We start from the raw sequence: 26,839 nt of genomic DNA, 5'->3' as shown, positions 1-26,839 counted from the left end.
GCCTGTTTTTATACTTTTTATAAGTAGAAAACAATTATTTTGCAACTTGAGTTTTTCCTTTTAACATTATGTTTCTGAGATTTAACCATGTTGATGTATGTGACTGTTTTTTAATTTCATTTTCACTGCTGTATGTGTTTCTGTGTTAAATTTACTTAACCAAAAATTATCTATTCTACAGTCAAAGATGGCTATTGCTCATATTATTTTTTGTTCTTTATTAAAAAAACTATTGACTTATTTTTGAGTGTGCCGGCTCTTTGTTACTATGTGTGGGCTTCTCTAGCTGTGGCGCCGGCTTTGTGTTGTGGTGGCTCCTCTTGTGGAGCAAATGCTCTAGAGTTCATGGGCTCAGTAGTTGTGGTTCGTGGGCTTAGCTGTCCCAAGGCATGTGGAATCTTCCTGGACCAGGGGTTGAACCTGGGTCCTCTGCATTGGCAGGTGGATTCTTAACCACTGGACCACTAGGCAAGTCCATTGCTACTTTTTAAAAAAATGAACACTTCTACTCTGACCCCTGATGCACAAGTTCAAGACTTTCTCCAAGGAGTATACTCAGGGGTAAAATTGCTAGGGCTTGGGATGTGCACATTTAACATTTTCTACAGTGGCTTGCCAATTTACACCATCCTCAGCACTGTTGTACAAGTGACCAACACTTGGTATTTTGTACCTTAAAATTTTTGCCAGGCTGTGAAATTTTATCTCATGGCCTAAATTTGTATTTTCCTGACTACTAGTTAGGTTGAACAATGTTTTATATGCTTATGGGCCATCTGTGTTTTCTATTCTAGGCAATTTCTCTTCAATTATTTTGGCCCTTATTCAACTGAATGCTTTATCTTGTTCTCACTAATTTATGGAAATTCTTAATATATTCTGGACACTAATACCATGACAATTATACTGTGATGACTTTTTTTTAGTCTGCAAACATTGAGCCCTGTAACAGCAGACCTCTATGCTCTGTCTACCCAAAACCCCCTTGGCCCACCCTTTTTGCCCATCCACCTTGGCCCATCCCCCTCTGTGCCTGCCTTGATGCCATTTGAAACAACAGGAAAGGCAACACTCTTAATCACATCCTTAATCCAATCTTTCTGGTGAGTTTGCCCCCTTCATCTGGCAGAAAAGTCTCACTAGAGTGAAAAGGATGAAAGGCCATTTTTAAAAAATCTCTGGCAAAGACTGTTTCTTTACATTCATTGCCCAGCATGGTGGGAGCAGCAGAATTCTTGAACTCTGTGAAACTTCAAACCAGTGCCCTCAAACAGCTTAGAATTCAGACTGTAGGTAGAGTGGTATTTTCTCCCTTCGTCACCGGTTGGCTCTCATCTGGGTTTTCCTTTTCTTATTGGACTTGACTCAAAGCAGCCAGAATAAGCTGAGTCAACACATGCCAATGCCCCCTTTCCACTACGTGCACTAACCTACAGACTTGACTGGCACAGAATCCAGCTTCTAAAAGACCACAGGTGGCAACTCGACAAATGTTTCACTACCGCATGTCTAAAGGCAACAACTTTCTAGCCTGTCACATCTTTACTTTTATAGCCTCAAACCCAACCCTCTCCATCCAGCCAATTTAAAATTTCTAGATTTGTAATTGCAGCCCCGAGTACCAAATAAGGACCAATTAATATCAATTAAGATCTGGTGGGCAATTCAGGGCTGAAATAATGTCTTTATGATGTCTTCAAGGGTTACAATTCCTTTTGTACTTCTGCTCAATGTTAGAATGGGTGTTTACCCTTCATAAGATGGCTGCCTGAGCTCCAGCCTTCACAACTGCCTTCAAGACAGCCGGGAGCAGGAAAAGGCAAGGGTAAAAGGATGTCGATCAATTGATCCAGCTCTCCCCCAGGTTTCTTTGCCATATAAAATATTTAAGCACTTTTTTTTTTTTAGGTGAGAAAGAGGATATTCCGATTTCTCTACTAGGTTCAACAGAATATAATGTTGAAGAATGCTACTATGTGGAGTGAGTAGTCACACACTGATACAAATGTTAAAAGAAGGAACACTTAATCTGTAAAGAAACTTATAATAACAACTTAAAGCTTCATCAGCAGGACTTATTTCTAAGTCCAACACTAAGAAATAGGACCACCCGGAATTAAAATAAACTTCTGAGAGTATGAAAAGGGATGCAATGCAAACAAGATGGAAAAATAGTATTTGTTGAGTTGTAAATATGAGTTTTCCATAAGGCATATATTAATTTCCCCCAACTTTGAAATTATTGAGGAATAATTGAGAAATATAATTTTATATATTTAAAGTGTTTCATGTGATGATTTGGCGCAAATACACTATGGAATGTACCAAGATCAAGATAATTCACACATCCATCACTCCCCCTAATTAAGGATATTCATAATTATTCAAAAACAAATCTTGCAAATACAAAATAAAGCCTAAATCAGGGGTCAGGGAATTCAAAATATACCAGCAAAAAGGCAAGGCAATAAACTCAGAGTCTAGCTTGTCAAATATTCCCTGCATTAATATTATGTACAGAAGCACTTTGCCAATTTGTACCCAGCGATTTCTTCTGAAGCTGACTGGGGTCCAGACACTAAATACAAATGTGTGTGCAGAACCAAATCATTCTCCATGGTCAAGGGGTAATCAACAGATCATGGAGAAAGATATGGTTTATATCTTTATAGCTTTATCATAATTTCAAATATGTATTTCAGAGTGTAGTTTTGTTTTTGAAGATACTTCTCTTAAATATATGATCTATGATTATAATAACCATTAATAAGATGAAACTTTAGTTTCAGGGAGCTGACCCAACACCACCCTATCTTAGGATCATGACTTTGTGGAACACACTGAAGTCAGTTCACCTTTTAAGGAATTTCCCCAAAAGTTCCACCTACCAACTTCTACTCACATCTCATTGGTCAGAATTTAGTCATGTGGTTATCTCTCTATTAACCACAAATAACATCCTGGGAAATGTAGGTTTTCACCTGGGCACAGATTGCTAGGCCCCAACAAGACCAGAGCCTCTGTTTCTTCTTTGTCTTAACAAAGAAGAAGGAAAGAAGAGATCTTAGATGGGTAATTCTAAATAGTTGGGGGCAGAACAAAATGTTGTTCCTGCAGAATTGTTAGATGGACTGAAGAAGCAAGTCTAGGCAATGCTCCCAGAAACAGTCCTGCTTCACCAGTTTGATTAATCTCAGAAACACTTTCTGCCACCCACGCCAGCAAAATGGATGACCTCTATCTAGCCATTCCTTCATATCACTTCTAGATCAGAGCCTTGATGAGTGCATCTTACTGGTGGAAACTAGGTCATAGATCTGCAAGGGGGGCTGGGAAATGTAGTTAAAAAATTTGACCTTAAGAATGGGATTCACAGTTGTGATAAACCAGCATATACCATTGATTTTAAGACATGTGGGGTTTTTTGTTTTTTTTTTTTTCTTCACATTTTCATCAGGATGCTTCTGACTGTTGGTGATGGCTCTTGGCCATTTGGCAGTTTTGTGATGAGTTCACATTGTACATACATTAGTACTTCCTTATAGTATAATGTTGTGAAAGTATCTTTATCAAAAGGGTGCAGATGATGCCATATGATCTTGCAATCCCACTCCTGATGTTCAGAAAAAACTAATTTAAAAAGATATATGCATCCCAGTGTTCACTGCAGGACTATTCACAATAGCCAAGACACAGAAACAACATAAATGTCCACAGACAGATGAATGGATAAAGAAGATATGGTACACATACACAATGGAACACTACTCAGTCATCAAAAGAAATGAAATAATACCATGTGCAGCAGAATGGATGGACCTAGAGAATTAAGTGAATTAAGTCAGACAAAAACAAGTATCATGATATCACTTGTATGTGGAATCTAAAAAAATGACGTAAATGAACTTATTTACAAAACAGAAACAGACTCACAGACATAGAGAACAGACTTGTGGTGGTCAAGGGGGACGGGGGATGGGGAGGGATGGATTGGGAGTTTGGGATTAGCAGATGAAAACTATTATATACTGTAGAGTACAGGGAACTATATTCAATATCCTGCGATAAACCATAATGGAAAAGGATATGAAAAAAGAATGTATATAAATTAATCACTTTGTGTACACCAGAAATTAACACAACATTGTAAATCAACTATACTTCCAAATAATTTTTTTTTAAAGGGACAAACAGTGCTCCCAAATGCTGCACCATCAACGCTCCACCCCTGAACGCAGGATGCAGAACCTACAAGAAACAGCTCTTCATTAAAAGAGGACCCAGAAGAGCCGTACCTGAAAACAGAGAACATCCAGAAATAAGTTAAATGACCTCCCTTGCTTATGTTCTCCATTTTTATGTGTGCACAAGAGAGAGAGACACCTCACTAAAGAAAAGATATTTCAAGAAGAACCAAATGCAAATTCTAAGTGATAAGAAAACATTGTATCAAGTTTAATTCTTGTTTTCTCTTCTTGGTTCATAAAATAATGGAATACCTTACACTGATGACATCTTAGATTCAGTGAAATATTCTGTCGAGCATGGGGAAGGGGTCAAAAGACTCTAGGCAACCAGGGCAAAGTCTGTGTTGGTGAACAGAACAGTGAGGAACTGTTCCTCACTCCTGACCACCAGGGAAGCCCAGGAGGAGCGGGGCACGTGCTAGTGAACATGGGGCCCTGGACCTGTGGGCGGTGTGCCTGGTTCCACTGGGTCAATTCTCGGGACTCCTCAGGCCACACGGGGCAGAGTGTGTGTTCTGGCCAATGGACCAGAAATGCCTCCTAAGTGTACCCAAGCCCTGGAAGGGAAGCATGGCTTCCTGGGAACCCCAGGCTCCTGCAGGTGGAAGCAGAAAGCTAGGGAGCAGCCCCAGGGCGAAGAATCCTGCTCTTCCTAGGGCTTGGCAGGTTATGGAGTCCTTCCACACCCACTGCGTCTTTGCTTCCTCACAATTCCACACTCCACCATGGGACTGTATGTTTGCTTGCCCACTTATCTCCCTGTATCAAACCTTCAGCTCTGTGTGGTTGCCCAGCCCATAGTAGAACTCAACAAATACTCATTAAATGAATAGAATGAATGAATATGCTAATGGATGACAGGGACAGGATGAGGACAGTGAGACTCAGAGAAGCCCCTGGTGAATGGTAGAGCTGAGGGTTTTGCCATCTTCCCCTCTTCCCTGTGCATTTCCCACCTGCCATCCTTGGACAGGCCCTCCCAGGAGCAGACTCTGAGGTGGAGACCAGGTGCAGGAAGTTTTATGGGGAATGCTGTTAGCATGGATGTCAGTGTATGTGTAAATGAAGTGCAGGGAGGGGAGGGTTGAACTGCAAGGCAGATGCAAGGAAGGCTTCAGCCAATCCCATGGCAGCTCTGAGCCTAGGAGAGCCTGGCTGGGGCACAGGACCCGGGCCTTTATATGTTACATTGACCAGACCTTGGGTGTAGGCTGTCCCAAGAAAGGGGACATGACAGTGGACGGAAAGTTCCAGAGAGGTGCCCAGCTGTATGTCAGTAGCCAGCATTCCCAGGGGTGGGTAAGAGCAGGACAGGTGTTCAGACCTCAAGGGAATGGCTGGACAGCACCCCGCAGCATCTACACACCATACTGAGATAGGGGAAAAAGTCATTCTGGAACAGGGGCTGCGTGCATTTTCACTTTAAAAAAAAAAAAAAGCCTGCCATTTCCATCTTGGCGGGTCTCAGGAAGGTAGACGTGCTGCTAGTAACTCCAGACTTTACAGGAATGTGAAGGAGCATATTTGAGAGCCAGTGAAGGTCTTGATAGAGGATCTGGTTCCATGGTGAAGGAGACAACAACATGTGTAACTGGCTGGTGGGATTCCAAGGCCAAAAGGGAAGCAGAGTGTGATGAAGAGACATGGGAAGTCAGGAGACCTCAGCTCATGCTGCAGGTTGCCCTCTACACTGTGTCTTGGCAAGTCCCTCACCCATGTGCCTCTGTTTCTTCATCTGTAAAATGGGAATAATATTTCTTGCCTAGTGCCCCTGTCAAGGTAAGACAGATACCAATCTCCCCCTGAAATCCATTCTCCCATCTTCCTTGGTAAGAAACCCCTGAGTTTTAGCTGGGCCTGGGCCATACCTTAAGACCTATATTTCCCAGTTTCCCACACAGCAAGGTGAGGCCAGATGATTAGGTTCCAATCATTGTTAAGTAAGAAGAAGAGGTGTGAACATCTGCCTTGAAGAAAGCAAGAGTTCCCTTTTCTGTACCTTCTTTCTGGTTGGCAGGAGTGCTGTCAAAATGGCTGGAGCTCCAGCAGCCATTTTAGACTATGTTGTGACCTTGCAAATGCAAGGTACACGTGGCAGAGAAACAAGGCATAAGAAGGCTAGGTTCTTGACACTGTAGAATGTAAGGCACTAATTATCTCTAGAACAGAGTTTTGCAACCTGAGCCCAACTGACATTTTGTATCAGATAATTCTTTGTTGTGGGGGCCAGTCCTGTGCATTGTAAGATGTTCACCAGCATCCCTGGCCTCTACTCACTAGACACGACCATAGCCCCTGAGTTGTGACGACCAAAAATGTCTCTAGAAATTGCTATGTGTCCACTGGGGGGAGGGGTTAAGTCATCTCGGGTTGAGAGCCACTACTCTGGACCAGTCTGTCCAATAGGAATATAATGCAAGCCACATATTTAAATTTAAAATTTATAATAGTAGTCACATTTTTAAAAAGTAAAAATGAACAGGTGAAATTAATTTTGATAATAAAGTGTATTTAACTCAATGCAGTCATTTCTCAGTATCTCCAGAGGCTTTGTTTCAGGATCCCTGCAGATACCCAATTCCAAGGACATGGAGTTTTGGACCCACTGCACACTTTGAAACATTCAAGAAGTAGTGAACACTCAGATTGGTGATCTGCAACTGAATGGCTGACTGTGTTTAGGAAGCTGGAAGATGAGGCTCTGCATGCTTGTTTCCCTGAGTCCTACCAATGGTTCCAAGAGGCAAGCGGCATGTTCATTCTATAAATGAAGTCTCAGCTCTAAGAGCATGGCGGGTGCAGTCGTGTCCAGCCAAGGTGTCCTCTCCCAGGCTGAGGCACTGACAGGATCCCTCTCCGGGACTGGCCACCCTCTGAATCACTTTCCCCAAGTCCCCTCCCCTCCCCAGCAGCAACCTGTGTCTTCATGACTGATCAGTGTGAGTATACATTTCAGCCTCCCAGCTCCAATAGGATTCACAGAGGACTCAGCCTAACTCACCCCTCTACCCACTCCTTCCCACCGTAACCCCCACTTCGAAAGCTGCTGATTCAAAGAACAGGCTTCAGTAAACATTCATTGTAACTCTGTAGCAGAGAGGTTAAGTGACTTACTGAAGGCAACACAGCCACTCTTCTCCCCAGAATTCAGAGGTCACCTGGCCCCTTCCTACACCAGGGGCTAGCCTATGGCTCTTGCTTTATTGTCCCCCTAGAGAACCACACTCCTTGCTCTGCACCTTTGCAGGTGCTCTTCCTTATGCCTGAGAACCCTCTGCTGTTTTTTTCACTTAAAGAAATCCTACCTCCCTTGAGACCCAGCTCAAATTAGCCCTCCTCTCCTCCCCCAGGAAACCCACCTGGGTTACCCAGCTCTAAGATTCCTGGATAGTTCTGGCACCCCTACTGTGCCTTCTGCAGACACGTGTGCCCGTGGGCACCACAGCTGGGGAAGAGCCCCCGGGAGTCACACTGATGAGGAGGTTGGGGCAGAGGGGAGGGGGCTGACCCTTTGGAATGCTGTGCACAATTTTATGTTATTCTTAGAAGATTAGTTAATTGCACAATCAACTGTACTGGTGATTGTCCTGTTGGAAGTGTCTCCTATGTTTATTTGTTTTTTGTGTGTGCTGTGCAACTTGCAGGATCTTAATTCCCAGATCAAGGATGGAACTGGGGCCCCAGGAGTGGGAGCATGGGGACTTAACCACTGGACCATCACGGAAGTCCCTCCCAGTTTCATGTCAGTTCACATCAGTCAACTCAGATAAGCAGCTGCTAAGTAGCCTTTGTGTAATGACCCCAAGCCACGTGCAGGGGACACATTCCCAAGGAGGATGTGGCCCCTGCCTAGATGAGTCCAGAGCCTGGTAGGGGCACAGATTCATGGAAGATTGCTGCCTCCTCACAAAGGCTGTCAGCTCCCGAGGGCCTCAGAGACCCCAGCCTCCCCCAGCTGTCGGGCGCACACTGGGTATGTTGGGCCACAACCCTGGGCACAGCTGCCCCACCCATGCCCTGACTTCAGCCAGGGGCTGAAGGCCAGAACCAGAATAGGGCGCTGAGTCCAGAGGTCCAGAGTCAGGAGGCTTGGGTTCAAATCTGGGATCTCAGCCACCTTGCCTTGGGCAGGTTGTGCCAACGTTTGGAGTCTCGATTTCCCCTCTTGGAGTAATCACAGTGAACCTTGCAAGGGTTGTAGTGGAGACAGCGTGTTCATGAAATTAATGCCTGCGAAGAGTCAGTGCTCAGCAGATGGGAACTTCCTCCCTGTTCCCTGCCTGGGGCTCTGCCCCTCAGTGGGAGTCAGGGTTCAAGGACCGGGCATGCCAGAGACCAGGTGCAGGAGGGCTCCCTCCTGCCAGCTCTGGGCCTATCCCATTCCCCTGCCTGGGCAGTGTGCACAGCAGTGAGGGTGGGCCAGCCTCCACCTGAAGGGCACTGCCCCCTCTGTATTTGCAATCCGCTGTTCCCAAGCCTGTGGGCATAACAGGGCCCATGGGAGAGGATCACCCCAGGAGAACATCCTTGCCCATGAGCTCCATGGGGCCCTGGGCAGCTGCTTGGGAGCAGACACACCTCTGGTCACAGCATGCTTGCCTAGCCTCCTGTGAAGAAAGAAACACAAGCCCTCGAGACAGAAACTGATGGTATCCAAAGAGCAAGAACTCTCAGTTCTGACCTCGAAACCCAGCTGTGGCATTCAGCTTCCTGAGCCTCAGTTTCCTCATCTGTGAGATGGGGTGATAAGCCTCAGATCAGATCAGATCCATTGCTCAGTCGTGTCCGACTCTTTGCGACCCCGTGAACTGCAGCATGCCAGGCCTCCCTGTCCATCACCAACTCCCGGAGTTCACTGAGACTCAGGTCCATCGAGTTGGTGATGCCATCCAGCCATCTCATCCTCTGTCGTCCCCTTCTCCTCTTGCCCCCAATCCCTCCCAGCATCAGAGTCTTTTCCAATGAGTCAACTCTTCGCATGAGGTGGCCAAAGTACTGGAGTTTTAGCTTCAGCATCATTCCTTCCAAAGAAATCCCAGGGCTGATCTCCTTCAGAATGGACTGGTTGGATCTCCTTGCAGTCCAAGGGACTCTCAAGAGTCTTCTCCAACACTACAGTTCAAAAGCATCAATTCTTCGGCACTCAGCCTTCTTCACAGTCCAACTCTCACATCCATACATGACCACAGGAGAAACCATAGCCTTGAGTAGACAAACCTTTGTTGGCAAAGTAATGCCTCTGCTTTTGAATATGCTATCTAGGTTGGTCATAACTTTCCTTCCAAGGAGTAAGCGTCTTTTAATTTCATGGCTGCAATCACCATCTGTAGTGATTTTGGAGCCCAGAAAAATAAAGTCTGACACTGTTTCCACTGTTTCCCCATCTATTTCCCCTGAAGCGGTGGGACCAGATGCCATGATGTTCATTTTCTGAATGTTGAGCTTTAAGCCAACTTTTTCACTCTCCACTTTCACTTTCATCAAGAGGCTTTTGAGTTCCTCTTCACTTTCTGCCATTAGGGTGGTGTCATCTACATATCTGAGGTTATTGATATTTCTCCCGGCAATCTTGATTCCAGCTTGTGTTTCTTCCAGTCCAGCGTTTCTCATGATGTACTCTGCATATAAGTTAAATAAGCAGGGTGACAATATACAGCCTTGATGTACTCCTTTTCCTATTTGGAACCAGTCTGTTGTTCCATGTCCAGTTCTAACTATTGCTTCCTGACCTGCATACAAATTTCTCAAGAGGCAGATCAGGTGGTTTGGTATTCCCATCTCTTTCAGAATTTTCCACAGTTGATTGTGATTCACACAGTCAAAGGCTTTGGCATAGTCAATAAAGCAGAAATAGATGTTTTTCTGGAACTCTCTTGCTTTTCCCATGATCCAGCGGATGTTGGCAATTTGATCTTTGGTTTCTCTGCCTTTTCTAAAACCAGCTTGAACATCAGGAAGTTCATGGTTCACATATTGCTGAAGCCTGGCTTGGAGAATTTTGAGCATTACTTTACTAGCGTGTGAGATGAGTGCAATTGTGCGGTAGTTTGAGCATTCTTTGGCATTGCCTTTCTTTGGGATTGGAATGAAAACTGACCTTTTCCAGTGCTGTGGCCACTGCTGAGTTTTCCAAATTTGTTGGCATATTGAGTGCAGCACTTTCACAGCATCATTTTTCAGGATTTGGAATAGCTCAACTGGAATTCTATCACCTCCACTAGTTTTGTTCGTAGTGATTCCAGGGAATGGCGCCTGGCATGGCACACAGTGAAAGTCAATAGTCCATCATTAGTGAATTGTGGATGTTTACAAAATGAAAAGAGGGACCAATAGGCCATCACCTGCACATCTGTCTTCTACCCACTAGTCTTGGAGCCCCCGGGTCCAGGCTGGGCCTAATGGAGCCCTGCAACACCGACAACCCACAGGCAGGGCTGCGCATCCTACTTAACACAGCTCTGATGTAGTCTTCAAGGCACTGCCAATCCTACTCTCAAGAGAATCAAAATCTGGGAATTCCCTGTCAGTCCAGTGGTGCCTGGTCCTGGAAAACCTATGTTCTGTGATCAAAGCAAGTCCTAGGACCATTTCGATGTGAGAGGCAGCATGGGTCTGTTTACCCCACCCATGGCCACACATCCTGACAAAGCCAGGTGGGAAAGTCAGGTCTGAGCCATCGTGATCTCCTTCCAGGAGATCTTTCTCCAGGCTTTTGCACAGGCTGTGTGCTCAGCTGGAGACTCTCCTCCAGCCCCGATTTCACAGATGGGCCTAACTTCCCCAAACCTATCCATGAGGAGACATCACTTTACCTGGGAGACTTTCCCTGAGCTCCAAAATCCTCCCTGGTATTCACTCCCACTCTTCAGGAGCTCTGGACCACCCGGGGGAGAGTCAGTCTGCCCTGGTGGAGAGCAAGGCCCACCTGTGTGTGTGTTAATTACCCAGTCCTGTTCGATTCTTTGCAACCCCAAGGAGTGTAGCCTCCCACTATGTTCTTGATCACACTGCATTGTGATTGCTGCTCACTACCACCACTCTCCCCTGCCTCTCCAGTGAGAATGCAAGCTTGTGAAATAATGCCATTTGCAGCAACACGGATGGACCTAGAGATCGTCATACTGAGTAAAGTAAGTCAGACAGAGAAAGACAAATGTCATATGATATTGCTTATATGTGGAATCTAAAAAAATGGTACAAATGAACTTACAAAACAGAAATAGATTCACAGGTATAGAAAACAACCTTATGGTTACCAGAGGGTAAGCAGGGGGCAGGAAAAATTGGGAGATTGGGATTGACATATACACACTACTATATATAAAATAGATAACTAAGAAGGACCTGTGCTACTGTATAGCACAGGGAACTCCACTCAATAGTCTAAAATGACCTATATGGGAAAAGAATCTAAAAAAAGAGTAGGTACATAGATATATGTATGTATAACTGACTCACTTTGCTGTATGCCTGAAACTAACAACATTGTAAATCAACTATACTCCCGTTAAAAAAATAAAAAGTATGTAAACTTGCACCTAGCACCCAGGGGCACGTGGCAGGTACTCTGGAGGTATTTGCCCAGTGAAGGAACCCAGGAAAGAGCTCTTTCTATACCGCCTCACAGTGCCTCCCATATCAATACTGGGCTTCTCCTGGAACCTCAGACAGAGCTTAATGTTCAGGATGCTTATTTGAAAGTTTCCTTGAAATTAACAACTATGTAAGGGGTGGAATGCAGGTCAGGAAGCAACAGTTAGAACTGGACATGGAACAACAGACTGGTTCCAAATAGGAAAAGGAGTACATCAAGGCTGTATATTGTCACCCTGCTTATTTAACTTATATGCAGAGTACATCATGAGAAACGCTGGGCTGGAAGAAGCACAAGCTGGAATCAAGACTGCCGGGAGAAATATCAATAATCTCAGATATGCAGATGACACCACCCTTATGGCAGAAAGTGAAAAAGAACTCAAAAGCCTCTTGATGAAAGTGAAAGAGGAGAGTGAAAAAGTTGGCTTAAAGCTCAGCATTCAGAAAACGAAGATCATGGCATCTGGTCCCATCACTTCATGGCAAATAGATGGGGAAACAGTGGAAACAGTGTCAAACTTCAATTTTTCTGGGCTCCAAAATCACTGCAGATGGTGATTGCAGCCATGAAATTAAAAGATGCTTACTCCTTGGAAAAAAATTGTGACTAACCTAGATAGCAGATTGAAAAGCAGAGATATTACTTTGCCAACAAAGGTCTGTCTAATCAAGGCTATGGTTTTTCCAGTGTTCATGTGTGGATGTGAGTTGGACTGTGAAGAAAGCTGAGCACTGAAGAATTGATGCTTTTGAACTACGGTGCTGGAGAAGACTCTTTCGAGTCCCTAGGACTACAAGGAGATTCATCCTAAAGGAGATCAGTCCTGGGTGTTCATTGGAAGGACTGATGCTGAGGCTGAAACTCCAATACTTTGGCCACCTCATGCGAAGAGTTGTCTCACTGGAAAAGACTCTAATGCTGGGAGGGATTGGGGGCAGGAGGAGAAGGGGATGACAGAGGATGAGATGGCTGGATGGCATCACCGACTCGATGGGCGTGAGTCTGAGTGAACTCTGTGAGTTGGTGATGGACAGGAAAGCCTGGCGTGCTGCGATTCATGGGATCGCAAAGAGTCAGACACGACTGAGTGACTGAACTGAACTGAAGGGGTGGAAAGGAAGTAGGAGTATGTGAGGGAAGCCCCCTAACAGTTCTGAGTTGCCCCATGCAGAATCCTGAGGCTACAACAGCCCATTAGCGGAGATGGCCAGACTTTGATACTTTTGTCTGGCTGGTCATTGGGGCCACCCCAACAGGGGAGCTACCTTGGGCAAGGCGACTCTACAACAGAGTCCTTGGGGGCAGGGGCAGAGTGCTGAGAACTGTCTGCTGTGCTTTCCCTGTGGCTGGTGCAGCAAATTCATCCTTGAAGGGAGATCTGAGTGACAGGAGAGCAGTGGGGAGGTGGTGGTCACTAAGAACTTCCCAGAGGGGGTTGCCTGCCAGCTGTCACCTTGGTTGGAGGGAGGGGAGCTGGAGAGCAGACTGAGGGAGGATCTGACTCACCTCCACGCTTGGGGGAGCTGGAGTTCTGGATCCCTGTTTCCAAGGGACATCATTTGATGTTCACAGAAGCGCCTCCTGTGAATTTAGAAGGCCTCAGGTTAACGTCACCTCCTCCAAGAAGCTTTCTCTGTTTACTGACTTGAGGTATTCCTTTTTCGTATTTACTCAGCAAATATTTATGGAGCACTCACTATGTCCAGGGCTTCCCTGGTGGCTCATATGATAAAGAATCCCCCTGCAACAGGGGAGACCTGGGTTCGATCCCTGGGTTGGGAAGATCCCCTGGAGGACAGCATAACAACCCACTCCAGTATTCTTGCCTGGAGAATCCAATGGACAGAGGAGCCTGGCGGGCTACAGTCCATGGGGTCGCAGAGTGGGACATGACTGAGCGACTATGCACAGTACAGCAGCACCATGTCCCAAGCACTTTTCCAGGAGGTAGGGATAACAGAGTGAGCTAGAGAGTCCAAACCTTGTCCTCTTGGAGATTATACTATACTGGGAAAGAGATCAATACTCAAGTGTAGATTAAAACAAAACACGATTTCTGAGAGTGTTGTGAAAAAGCGAGACCAAGCTAAGGGGACAGCATGTCGGGGTCGGGGTCTCAGACATCCAAGCTCACAGCCTCCTCACCCCATCCACGGTGAGGCTCTGGGAGAGGGAAGACACCAGGGCTGCGGGGACGGTTACCTGGGCCCCACCCTCGAGAGCGGGATACGGGCAGTGCCGGGCCAGATCCCCGCCCGCAGCCGCGCTGCACGCTCGCGGTCGCCGCCCTGGAGGCGCGCTCGCTCCCGGGAAGGGCGCGCTTGTGCGGGTCACCAGGTGAGGCGGCCGCGCGGCCTGGGGGCGGGCCCGGACGAGGCCCCGCCCCCCGAGCCGTCCATAAATGCGCAGGGCGGGCGGCCACCGCTGTAAGGAGCGCTGCTGGCAGGTGACCTAGAGGTTGGGTCGCCTCGCGTCCCGTCCGCCGCGCGCCTGGGTCGGGCCGGGCTCGGAGCCCCAGCCATGCTGTTCTGGCACACGCAGCCCGAGCACTACAACCAGCACAATCCCGGCAGCTACCTGCGGTAAGGGGCTCGGGCCGGGGTCCGCGGGCGGGGCGCCGTCTGACGTCCGTGGGCCGGGAAAGGAGCGGCCGGGGATCCTGAGCGCCCTCGCCGCCTCCTTACTCTGTGCCCTTTGGGGACTGAGGGAGATCTGCCCAGACTCCCGCCTGGGACAGACAGACCGGCCCTGGCGAGACCCGACGCTCGGAGTTGCGGGCCCGCGCGGGAGGCGGGTTTGCAGAGCCTAGTGCTCGCGGGGCTACTTCCCCGACGACCCCGGGCGGGCACGGAGCGCACATCTCTGGGTCGTAATATCCCCGGGGTCTTTCCACCTCTGCGTCTCTCCTCTCCCCGCTCGCGTCGAAGAGGAAAGTTCCTGCCGTCGGTCTGGAGCTGTCCCGGGAAGTCTAGTCCCCTGCTCTTTGCCCCTGTCCGCCCGGGTCCCTCTCCGAGCCTCGCGTCCTCTCCAGTGTCCTTGGTCCGCCCGAGGAGCGAGCGAGCTGCTAGCGCGGCCCTGCGCTCCGCCTAGCGGACCTGCAGCGGGGGCGGGCGGGGGCTCGGGAGGGACCAGGTGCCCTCTCCCACTAGGTGGTCTTGGTATGTGGGTCCGAGGCCCGCACGTTGATTGCCCTTGATGGAAATCTCTCTTCTTCTGCAGGGATTTGACTAGTGCTCTTCAGAGGGAAAAGTAAGTCCTGCCTGTTTTGCAAAGTTCTCTCTCCCGTCCCCTTGAAGGAAGTGGCACCCCCGTTAGCTTCAGTTCCTGGAGGATTGTTTTTCCCTGTTGTGCAGCTGGCTGGGTACTAATGGGCAGTCATTTCACTTTCTGAACTCGCCTGAACCAGCTTTAGCCTGTCTTTATTTCCATCCTAGTCACAGTTTATGAAATGTGCCTAATTTAACCCAAAGGGCATTTGATGTGAGCTCAGAGAAAGTGAACCATGGGCCAGACCACCCCACAGAGAGAGCTATCCTTCCTGCTTTATTTTATTTTTGACCCCCCAAAGTTCCAACTCAGATTTAACAGTACAGGTGGTGTGGAAATCCTAACTTTGATAGATATTTGTCTAGTAGTCTTCTCTGAAGACAGCCCAATTCCAGCAGGCAAAGGAATGGTTGGGAATAAGAGATATGTCTGCTGTGTTTTATTCATGGGCAAGAGAGGTAGGAGATGGCATAAGCCTAGGGTTTTAATTAAGGTTTTAATTAAGGGTTTTAATTAATTATGTCTCACAGCAGACCATGGTGATCCACCAGAGGCAGGCTCCTCTGGAAGGTGTTAAGCCCACCAGGCAGATTTTTTTTTTTTTTTTTTTTTCTGCATTGTGTGGTATATGGAATTTTAGTTCACTGACCAGGAATTGAACTCGAGTTCCCTGCAGTGGAAGCCAGGAGTCTTAACCACTGTACCTCCAGGGAATTCCCCACTGGGCAGATGTTAATCTCTGGTAGAAGATTGTGTCCATTCACTTACCCGAAATGCTACAATGGAATACATTTTTATTGTATCGCAGGATGCAATTTTAGTTGTAATTTTGCCTCAATTTTAGTTTGTAGCCATTCAGTTTGTTGCCATACCTTATAAATGACTTTGAAGGTGACCCTGAGTGAAGAAGTGAATGTATGTAAAACTTCCTGGACACCGAAAATGTCATCCCTTTAGGGAATAATTCTCTTGAACTAGAGGTGCCCTTACTGTAAGAGTTTGGTATTGCATTCATCCTGGTGAGGTGGTTGGGAATTGGGGTAAAAGGTGCTATAAGGCCATATGGGTTTCTGGGGTCATATGGGGACCATGGATAAAGACTCATTTGGTCCACACTCTCTTTTTTTATGTTACTTCTTGGAAGCCAGGGCTTTCACACTTGGAGAGGTTGACCTTGATGGATGCCATGGGGAGGGTCCATGAACATGCCCCTGGTCCCCTTAGAGTGAAGAAGATCTTGTTCTTTTGCTTGGTTTGTGCATTTAATTTTGGTCATCTCATCACTGTGCAGCATTTCTTCAAGTTGTGTGACCTTCCTGGGGTACTGGTCTGTACTCCCTTCTTCCCTACTTCTGTTTGATGTTCTGGTGACTTTTATTCCTCAGCAGATAAGGATACCAGGATTGAAATAAGTTACTGTTGAGTGATGGCTCTTCCCCCAACCCTGGCTACTCCCACCTTTTTTTTTTTTTTTTTTTTAATTTAAAGGCAGCAGCCCATGGATTATTAACTTAACATGGTCTGGGCAAACATGAAATTATGCAATCCCCTGGGAATCATCTTTTTGCTTCTCCCCCCGTTCCTGGATAACCACTTAGACTGGGCATGTGCCCCAATCTGGACAAGGGAAGGCATGAGGTGGGGGACCCAGGGCAGTGGGTGGTGGCAGGGGTGGCCCTTCATACAGAAGGTTCCTAGGTGAGCCACAGCTGGACTTTTCCTTCTGAAAATTGGTCTGACATGCTGGGGTATGTGCCCGGCTTGTGTTTTAGATACTTGTGTGTGGTGTTGTATGAGGAATAGATTGTATCAGTGACTCTGCTGTTTACATAGTGAAGTGAGGTCAGTGAATCTGATTCAGCACCCGGGACACTCGGAGGGTGGAGGCTTATGGAGATAAGGGCACAGGACCCTTTTTTGGCGCCAGTGTCCATGCTGTAATCTCTTCATAATCCAGAGAGCTTAACCAAGTCCCTCTTGCATGCAAGTCATTCATGTTCTCAAAGATTTTGTTTTTCCTTGGGGATGCACTTAAAAAAGCACATCTAGAAATAAGTTCTCCAGTCCTAGGCTGATGTGAAGCTGATTTTTTGGATCTGATGGGAATTTTTGTTTAGAGGTGGAGGAAAAGAATCTTTGAGCATCTCAGTATATTCCGTTTGGGTGAGAAAACTGAATTGAAACCATGGTTGTTCTTGTTTTGCAGTTAAGAGATATTAACATGACCCTTAAAATAGGTTTATGGGCCAGCTGTCCTTTCTTTTTAGAAGTGTGGAAGTATGTCTCAGTTTTTATGAGTGAAGTAGACAGTTTCTGTATTTGCATGGTTTACAGATCCTAGAGGACAGGATTGTCTTGGTCTGAGATGTGACCAATAGCTAGAAGAGTTTATTTAAAAAATAAAATATTTTGTTCGAGTTCTTGTTATAAAAGCCAGACACTTGTGGATGGAAACCATGAGACATCTGAATAAATCTCTCAAAGGTCATGGAGTGAAAGTAGAATCATCCAGGATTGGTCTCCTCCATTGGGAAGCATTTTAGAGTATTTGTGACGTCATGTAGGGAGCTGAACCTGCTAGCTGCGCTAGGCTGGGCTGTGTTGCCCTTGATGCTGCCCGAGGTTGGCCACTTAGTCCTGCCTTTGCACGTTGGCTCCGCGGGCCCTGCTCCTGACCCCTCCCTCCTGTGTGTTGCAGCGACGTCCTCGCTCTGCCCATCTTCAAGCAGGAGGAGCCCCAACTGTCCCCTGAGAACGAGGCCCGCCTGCCGCCCCTGCAGTATGTGCTGTGTGCCGCCACATCCCCAGCTGTGAAGTTGCATGAAGAGACTTTGACCTACCTCAACCAAGGTAGTGCTGGAGCACCGGGCCAGGGTGGAGCCTGGGGGCTGAGGGTGCCACCCAGCAGTGGGGAGTTGACCTGAATGACTCATTTGGGCCTGTTGCCTCGTCATGGTGGGAGAGATGGGGTTTGGGAAGGGTTTCTGCTGTCAGATGGCATCTGTTTCCTAGCTGTGAGACTTCCCAGCCTCAGTGTTTTCTTCCCCCAAAGTGGACACATCAGCTGTGTCTCACTCAGGCCAAACAGTGTTTCACATTCCATGTGGGCCCTCCAGGGAGCAGATGATGCTCGGTGAATGGCGGCCATAGTTATACTTGCTATTTGCTGGGGCCACACCTGGTGCCCTTTCCTGGACATAGATTGAGCACCTTTGGTGTACGGGGTCAGCTGCCCTTTCTGGAACTGCACCTATCAGTGATGGGAAGGCCCATCCTCAAGGCTGGATTCCACATGTGCCAGGCAGTAGCCCTTTGTAGCGATGGGGACGAGCGTGCTTACCGTGTCCTGGCAGAAATGGCACGGGGTTTGAACTTTGCATTCCGATCCCAGCCCTTCCCAGCTCTGTGACTTCCCCTTGGAGCCTCAGTGTGTTCACGTGCAAAATGAGAAGTGTTATTTTGTGACGTTTGAGAGAGTTAAGGTGTGTGAAGTACAGTTTCCATTTCTGATGTTCTTTATCAGGACACATGGACCAGTGGCCTAACCGATGACCTTTCTGTGGTTTTTGTGTGGTTATGTGTCTGTGTTGATTGTCCTTCCTCCCTGGATCACCTCAGAGGCCCTGGCATCCTGTGGAATCATTGCCCTTCCATTTCGAGTGGGAAGAGCCAAGGAGCTGGGGGATGCAGTGCTTTCTGGAGGGAGGTGGTGGCGGGGGCAGCAGTGTGGTTACAATTTATCTTACATGGGCAGCTTCCTTTCTGTAGAACTTTGATTCCCTGATTTGGGGAACGGAAGTCCAGATGGGGTGGGGGTGGGATGGAAGTTCAGCCTGCCATCAGGCTTACCTCTGACAGCTCAACCTGCCCGCTTCTGGGCCAGGAACGAGCTCAGAATTAGCAGATGGCTCTGTGTCTGCCTCTGGATGTGGCCAGGGGATGGGCATGCTTATCCTTGTGAGTGGCTCAGCGGCCTCAGTGGGTCCCCAGGCCAGGCTTAGGCAGCTCTCGGGCACCTGGCTCAGGCCCTGAGATCTATGTTCCATCTGCTGAGGCTGGTGACCCCTGATGGCAGGTGTCTTGGCTGGTGGAAGAATACCTCTGTGTGTCTGTGCTTGTTTGTGGAATGGCTTTGGCCATTTTCCTTTCTCTTTCATGGAAGGTCAGATGCTACCAACTTAGGTACCTTCAAGCAGCAGCTGTCCTCCCCTGGGCCTCTGCTCTCTTGCCTGAGTGTCGCATGAAGAAGCTGGGTGATGTTTACAGAGCGCTGGGGTCTGGGGTGGTTCTTGTTCCTGGCCGGTCGTGGGGTCTGAGGCCCTGCTGGACCTGCTGCTGGTCTAGTGCGCCCATCTCTCCCACTGCTTCCCACCGTATCTGTAAGGCCTTTACTGTCTCCTGTACCTTCCCTCAACTCCTTTCCTCCTTTCTTTAATCAGTCACCTTTGGGCAATGTTTGACAGTCAACACTACCTCTTTTAAAAAGGAGTTATCCTTTGCTCAATATAGATAAGTTGAAAGAGAGGCAAAAAGAGCTGCCCAGGGGTTAATTTGGTGTATTTACTTTAAATCTTCTTTTTTAGTTATATGTTCCCGATTATTGAAAATAATACATGTCATCAAATAGGTAACTAATCAGAACCTGCTATATAGCACAGGGAACTCTATTCACTGTTCTATAATGGCTTATGTGCGAAAGGAATCTTAAAAGAAAAAAAGTGGACATACGTATATGTATAACTGATTCACTTTGCTCTACACTGGAAACTAACACAATGGCGTAAATCAACTATACTCCAATGAAAATTTTAAAACAAGAAAATAATACATGTTCATTATAGAAAACTTGGATCATTTAAAAGGAAGTAAGTTAAAAATTAAATTGAAATCTCTAGTTTCACCTGAGAGCCGTTGCTAACCATATTTCTACATATTCGCATATGTAAAATTAAAATTATTACAGTACTGCAGATATATGCCCTGTTTTCTTTGTTTACTATATTTATGAGCTTGTCTCGTGTTAATAAAAATGCTCTGAGATTACATTTTTGTAATGGTTGCATAGTATTTCAGAGTTCTATTAACTTTGACTAGTCTCATGGTATGAATACTTAGTTTTCAGTTGTCTTTGTGTGAAATGTTGATTATTATTTTAGATAAATATAAATCAGAGATACACTTACTGGTTCAAAGGAGTTAAGTAAGGCTTTTGCTACATCTTGCCAAATTGACTTCTCAGCTGAATGTACCAATTTACAAGGTAGCCAGTAGGGTATGTTTTACTGTCTCTTATATTGGATATTGTTGCTTTTTGCCTCATTAGTGAAACAGGATTTAATCTTAAACTAGCATTTATATCATTGCTAATGTGGCTGAATATTTAAAAATATATTTATTGATCTTTTAAATTTCTCCATCAGTTATGTTCATGTTCTTCACACACTTTTTTACTGGGATGGTTCTATCTTACTGATTGTAAAAGCTTACCCTATATGAAGAATATATATTTTTTGTGATATATGTATTTATGTGACAATTATATTTATTTTGTGATAATTAGATTTATGTGTGAGATATATATCATGGGTTTTTTTTCAGTGTAGATATTGAATTTCAGTATATATTATCAAACCTTTTCAGTTTTCTAAAATAAGTTTTCTTTTATGTTTAGAATGCCTGCCTACCCCAAAATCAACTTAGTGGTTTCCTAAATTTCATGTTTCTAAATTTTTACATTGCAGTGCACTTGGAAGTCTTCTGGAAATAATAATGTCATTTAGTGATACTTTGGCTTATTACTGCATAAAATATATTTATTTCTTTTTTTCCCTAGCCTTACCAGTGGGATTTATACTTTCATACATTGCACTGGAAATTTGTGATGTGATCTAACAGTCTAAGTTTATTTATTTTTCTAAATAGTTAACCTACTAGTTGACACCTGGTTTATCTCTTAGTCTCACTGGTTTAAATGACACTTTGAAACATTTGAAAAGCCATATTCTAAAGTACTAGTCCAGAAACAGACCCTTGTATAGATGTTTTCCTGTACACCTGATATTCATTGATTCTTGCCCCATTTCTAGTTGCACTAATTATAGCTTGAAAATATGTCTCTTAGACATTTTTAATCACTTATTCTTAAGATAAATTTTTATAGCCATTGAATCTTCCTTCTATAGTTAATTATTTTAATGAGATTGTATGCTTTATAAAGTTGTTTTTTGATTTTATTAAATATTTATAATATTTTCTATTATAACCTCAAACACCACTTAAAATGTCTGCATCTAGATTATGATTATCTAATAAATTTCATCTTCCACATTAGCTTCTGAGCTCATCAAGGGCTTCATTTCCTTTATCTTTGTCTTCTCCCAGGCTAGAATTCTACCCAGTACAGAACAAAAGTTGAAGGAATAAAAAAAATAAAATGTCTGCATATTATTTCACTAGTTTCTGTTATTATTTGGGACATATTATTGTCATAACTCCCTGGTTGCTCAATTGGTATAGAATCTGCCTGAAATGCAAGAAACTGCCTGCAATGCAGGAGACCCTGTTTGATTCCTGGTTCAGGATGATCTCTTGGAGAAGGAAATTGCAACCCACTCCAGTATTCTTGCCTGGAGAATTCAATGGACAGAAGAGCCTAGTGGGTCACAGTCTGTGGGGTCCCCAGAGTCTGACCCAATTTAGTGACTAAGCTGCTGTTATTCACTCACTAAGTTATGTCCAACTCTTTGTGACCCCATGGACTGCCACACACCAGGCTTCCCTGTCCTTTACTGTCTCCTGGAGTTTGTTCAGATTCATGACCACTGAGTCGATGATGCCATCCAAACATTTTATCCTCTGTCACCCGCTTCTACTCCTGCTCTCAAATCTTTCCCAGCACTAGGGTTTTTTTCCAGTGAGTCCACTCTTCAAATCAGGTGGCCAAAGTATTGGAGTTTCAACTTCATTCAGTCCTTCCAATGAATAGTCAGGGTTGATTTCCTTTAGGATTGACTGGTTGGATCTTCCTGCTGTCCAAGGGACTCTCCAGAGTCTTCTCCAGCACCACATTTTGAAAGCATCAGTTCTTCGGCTCTCAGCCTTCTTTATTGTCTAACTCTTACTGGAAAAACCATAGCTTTGACTCTGTGGATCTTTGTCGGCAAAATGATGTCTCTGCTTTTTAATACGCTGTCTAGGTTTGTCATAGCTTTTCTTCCAAGGAGCAAGCGTCTTTTAGTTTCACAACTGCAGTTACCATCTACAGTGATTTTGGAGCCCAAGAAAATAAAATCTGCCACTGTTTGCATTTTCTACCCATCTATTTGTCATGAAGTGATGGGACCAGATGCCATGATCTTCATTTTTTTGAATGTTGAGTTTTAAGCCAGCTTTTTCACTCTCCTCTTTCACCTTCATCAAGAGGCTCTTTAGTTAGTTCTGCTTTGGTTTCTGCCATTGAAGTCGTATCATCTGCATATCTGAGGTTATTGCTATTTCTCCCAGCAATCTTGATTCCAGTTTGTGATTCATCTAGCCTTGCATTTTTCATGATGTACTTTGAAAATAAGTTAAATAAGCAGAGTGACAATATACAGCCTTGATGTACTCTTTTCTCAATTTTGAACCAGTCATTGTTCCATGTCCAGTTCTAACTATTGCTTATTGACTTGCATACAGAATTTCTCAGGAGGCGGGTAAGGTGGTCTGGTATTCCCATCTCTTTAAGAATTTTCCACAGTTTGTTGTGATCCACACAAAGGCTTTAGCATAGTCAATGAAGCAGAAGTAGATGTTTTTCTGGAATTCTCTTGCTTTTTATATGATGCAACAGATGTTGGCAATTTGATCTCTGGTTCATCTGCCTTTTCTAAATCCAGCTTGTATATCTGGAAGTTCTTGGTTCACGTACTATTGATCCTAGCTCGAAGGATTTTGAGCGTTACCTTGCTGGCATGTGAAATGAGTGCAATTGTTGAGGTAGTTTGAACATTCTTTGGCATTGTACTTCTTTGGGATTGGAATGAAAATTGACCTTTTCCAGTCCTGTGGCCACTGCTGAGTTTTCCAAATTTGCTGGCATAATGAATGAAGCACTTTAATAGCATCATCTTTTAAGATTTTAAATAGATCAGCTGGAATTCCATCACCTCCACTAGCTTTGTTCGTAGTAATGCTTCCTAAGGCCCACTTGACTGAATACTGCAGGATGTCTGGCTCTAGATGAGTGACCACACCATCATGTTATCCAGGTCCATTTTTTATAGTTCTTCTGTATACTCTTGCCACCTCTTGTTATTCACTTCTGCTTCTGTTAGGTCCTTGCCATTTCTGTTCCTTATTGTGCCCATCTTTGCATGAAATGTTTCCTTGATATCTCTAATTTTCATGAAGAGATCTCTAGTCTTTCCCATTCTATTGTTTTCCTCTGTTTCTTTGCATTGTTCACATAAGAAGGATGCTGGATCTGTAAATTCCAAAGTCATTTAAACCATTGGATACTCATTTCTCAGTGTAGTGTCAGTTCATTGCCTTACATCATGACTTGGATAAGGTGTGTTCCTTGTAAGTGTTCTGTCATCAACCCCATGACTAATTTTGTATGCAGTGAAAATGGTTTGAGAAGCAAAGTTTGTGCTCTTCCTCTGAAATGGAGTCCTAAGGAGAAGGGGTAGATAGCAGTTGAAGGGAGGTCCGCAAACTCCAGGCCAACCTCTTTGTCAGTGGTCAAAGGTCACTGTGGAGACATCTTTCCTGAAGACTGGAGCCAGAGGGAAGAGATGATGTAGGTGGTGGGGGAGGAGTCAGAAAGATCAGAAGAAAGAGAACCTCAGGCAATCTGTGTAGGGAATTCTGGTTTTGCGATAAGAACAAGTTTGCAAGCATGGCTTGTTATGAAGAAAGCTTTGGTATTTCCTACCAAAACAACTCTTAAATTTTAAATACAGTAGTGGATTTTTCCAAGAGTCTTATGTTCATTCATGGAATAAAACTTCCTGTCCATTGGAAGGAGAGTGACAGAAAAACCATGTCCGAAGGCAAGAATGGGCAGGGTGGGTTGCAATTATGCGTACTATTTGTGAAGAATCCTAAGTGATTCAATGGAGAAGGAAATGGCAACCCACTCCAGTGTTTTTGCCTGGAGAATCCCAGGGACAGAGGAGCCTGGTAGGAGGCCGTCTGTGGGGTGGCACGTAGTTGGACATGACTGAAGGGACTTAGCAGTAGCAGCAGAGTATGGAACCCAACGAGGAGTGTGAATGACTGGAGAGGTAGACCAGAAGGCCAAGGTCTCCAACCGCCCTGTTGAGGTTGAGTCCCCATGGGCAAGCCATTTACCTCCCAATGCCTCTAACTCCTCACATATACAATGAAGGAAATAAAACATGTACTATGTAGGTAAAATGAGTTAATGCAGAAAGAACACTGAAAACAGTGTCTGGCACATGCGTGAGTCCTCAGTCATGTCTGACTTTTTGTGACCCCATGGACTGTAACCCACCAGACTCCCCTGTCCATGGGATATCCCAGGCAAGAATACTAGAATTGGTTGCCATTTCCTCCTCCAGGGGATCTTGCTGATCTAGGGATTGAACCTGTGTCTCCTTCATCTCCTGCATTGACAGGAGGACTCTTTACCACTGTGCCACCTGGGAAGCACATAGTAACCATTCGCATATTAACCATTATTAATAATAAAGTGAATATATGTTTCCCCTATCCTATTTGAAAGCTATTGTGGTCATCACATTGGGACTTTGAATTTGTTTTACTTTTTTTTTGTTTTAATCTTTCTTTTCCTAATTGAAAGATTAACATAAGGTTGGTTCTAGAACTAAGAATTGTACCCCTTAGAATTGAAAGATGGTAGCTTTGGGGTAGATTAAAGGCAGGAGGAAGCCCTGCTGAACTTTTCTGTTAGTTCTTCATTCATTGTACAACAAAATAATAGACAACCCGCAGGGGACATTCCTATTCAGAGTGTTAAAATACTGTCTTTAAAACTGATTACAGAAAATACTGGACTCCTTCCTCCATGATGTGAGCTGTTGTGTTAGGCGTACTTTAATTGCAATGTGGGGACCCTAGGCTTTACAATTCCCAAAGCACTTCCTGGTGTTCCCTTTTGAGTAATTCTCCTAAAATGTATTATTCCCATTTTACAGGCTGAGAGAGGTGGCAAAATCAGGCAAGCTTGGGGAGCAGTTCAGCATTGATGTGATCTTGAAGGGAGTTCTGAAGGGGTAGGCACTTGGTTTTCCTAGGGACTCCTTCACAGGCAGGATTCTAGGCTGGTGCTTCCAGGAGCTGTGTCTGCCACCTGGAACTCCAGATGCACCTCTGAGGGAGGGAATATGAGCTTTATAGGGGAGAAGGGCAGGAAGCAAAGGATCCAAATGGGGCCGGGAGAAAAATGCCTCCTGGAACAGCATCAAAACCCCATAATCAGTTTCTCCTGCCCCACCCTCTCCCTCCTGCTCTCCAGCCACCTGACCTGAGGGAATGGCCAGAAGATAAGAGCCCCCAGCAGGAAGTCTTGTTTTCTGGGATCCTAGAAGTGAGGAAACTTCTGCTCTAGGGGTATCACTTAGCCTCTAAGACCCTCAGATTCCTCATCTGTGGAATCAAGCCAGGTTTCATTTTGTGGGTTGCCTTGAAAATTAAGTGAAGAACTAACGTCTGGCAAATAGAAAGCCACAGATTTCCCCCTCTCCCCAATTATATCTATAACTTTGAATTTAAGGAATGAGGCAAATGATTAGTTACTTTGTTATCCTTCTTCCTTTGCTGAAGTTTTCTTCCCAGATTAATTTTTAGCCTGAAGTTTGGGAATATAAACTGAGGAAACCAAATGATCCTTGAATACATTACTTTTTATCTTTTAACGCTTTCTCCCTTATTCTTTGCCGAGTATAATAATAGCACATATTTCTCGTAAAACAGAACAGCCAGACAGTACAGAAATTTGTACTGTAAATAACTTCTCATAATTCCACTTCCAAGATTTTTCTTAGTCATAGATTAAACCATGTATGCCTAATCTTATAGTCATACATTAATCAATGTATGTCTAATTATATAGGTACACATACATATGCACTTATAGGAATGTGTTTGTCTCTTTTTTTTAAGAGATCTTATTATGTATACTATTTTGGCAAATATCCTCAAAATCTTCCGCGTGTATACATTAAAAACAAACAAACAAGCTGATCTTCCTCTGGGTCTTTCTGATCCATTGTATGGATATTGCATAATTTGTTCTGTTGAGGAACATTAGGATTGTTCCCATTTTTTCATAATTACACCCAGCACTCCATTGATCATCCATGTACACATATCTTTATATTTAAACAAAAAGTGAGAATATCTGTAGAATCAATATCTAGAAATAGACTAGCTGGCACAACATTTTGATAAATGCTGATGCTGCCTTATTGGCATGCAGTGGAGTCAATGGAGTTGTCCCATTTGTTGTTTTATGAATGATACTATCTGAATTATTGTTTACTTTCTCCTTTATCATCTCTCTTCCATCTCTACACACATGGAACATAAACTTCCTGAGGCAGAGACCTTGGGTATCTCTTTCACTAGTACAGTGTCTGGCACACAGAACTTCTCTGAATGAATGAAGAAAGTCTATTTTTCTGTACTTTTGCCAATAATTTTTAACCTTTGGTAGAGGGCTTCCCACTGGTAAAGAATCTGTCTGCCATTGCAGGAGACA

The 26,839-nt window shown here is 44.9% G+C and overlaps 1 protein-coding gene across 4 annotated transcripts in view; it reads left to right on the top strand.

Moving 5' to 3' along the window:
• Positions 1–14,290: 14,290 nt before the first annotated feature.
• TFCP2L1 (transcription factor CP2 like 1) overlaps positions 14,291–26,839 on the top strand; it is a 68,646-nt gene continuing 56,097 nt past the window's right edge. For 2 of the 4 annotated variants that reach the window (XM_027562729.1, XM_027562720.1), the window contains exons 1-3: positions 14,291–14,426; positions 15,064–15,093; positions 17,810–17,961. In XM_027562729.1, coding sequence (XP_027418530.1) covers positions 14,365–14,426; positions 15,064–15,093; positions 17,810–17,961 — 244 coding nt within the window. In that variant the 5' untranslated portion in view covers positions 14,291–14,364. The remainder of the gene's footprint in view (positions 14,427–15,063; positions 15,094–17,809; positions 17,962–26,839) is intronic. The other 2 variants (XM_027562745.1, XM_027562737.1) reach the window with 1 other exon arrangement.

This window comes from Bos indicus x Bos taurus, chromosome 2, assembly GCF_003369695.1.
Source record: "Bos indicus x Bos taurus breed Angus x Brahman F1 hybrid chromosome 2, Bos_hybrid_MaternalHap_v2.0, whole genome shotgun sequence".
Lineage (NCBI taxonomy): Eukaryota > Metazoa > Chordata > Mammalia > Artiodactyla > Bovidae > Bos > Bos indicus x Bos taurus.
This window is presented reverse-complemented; position numbering and strand designations above follow the sequence as displayed.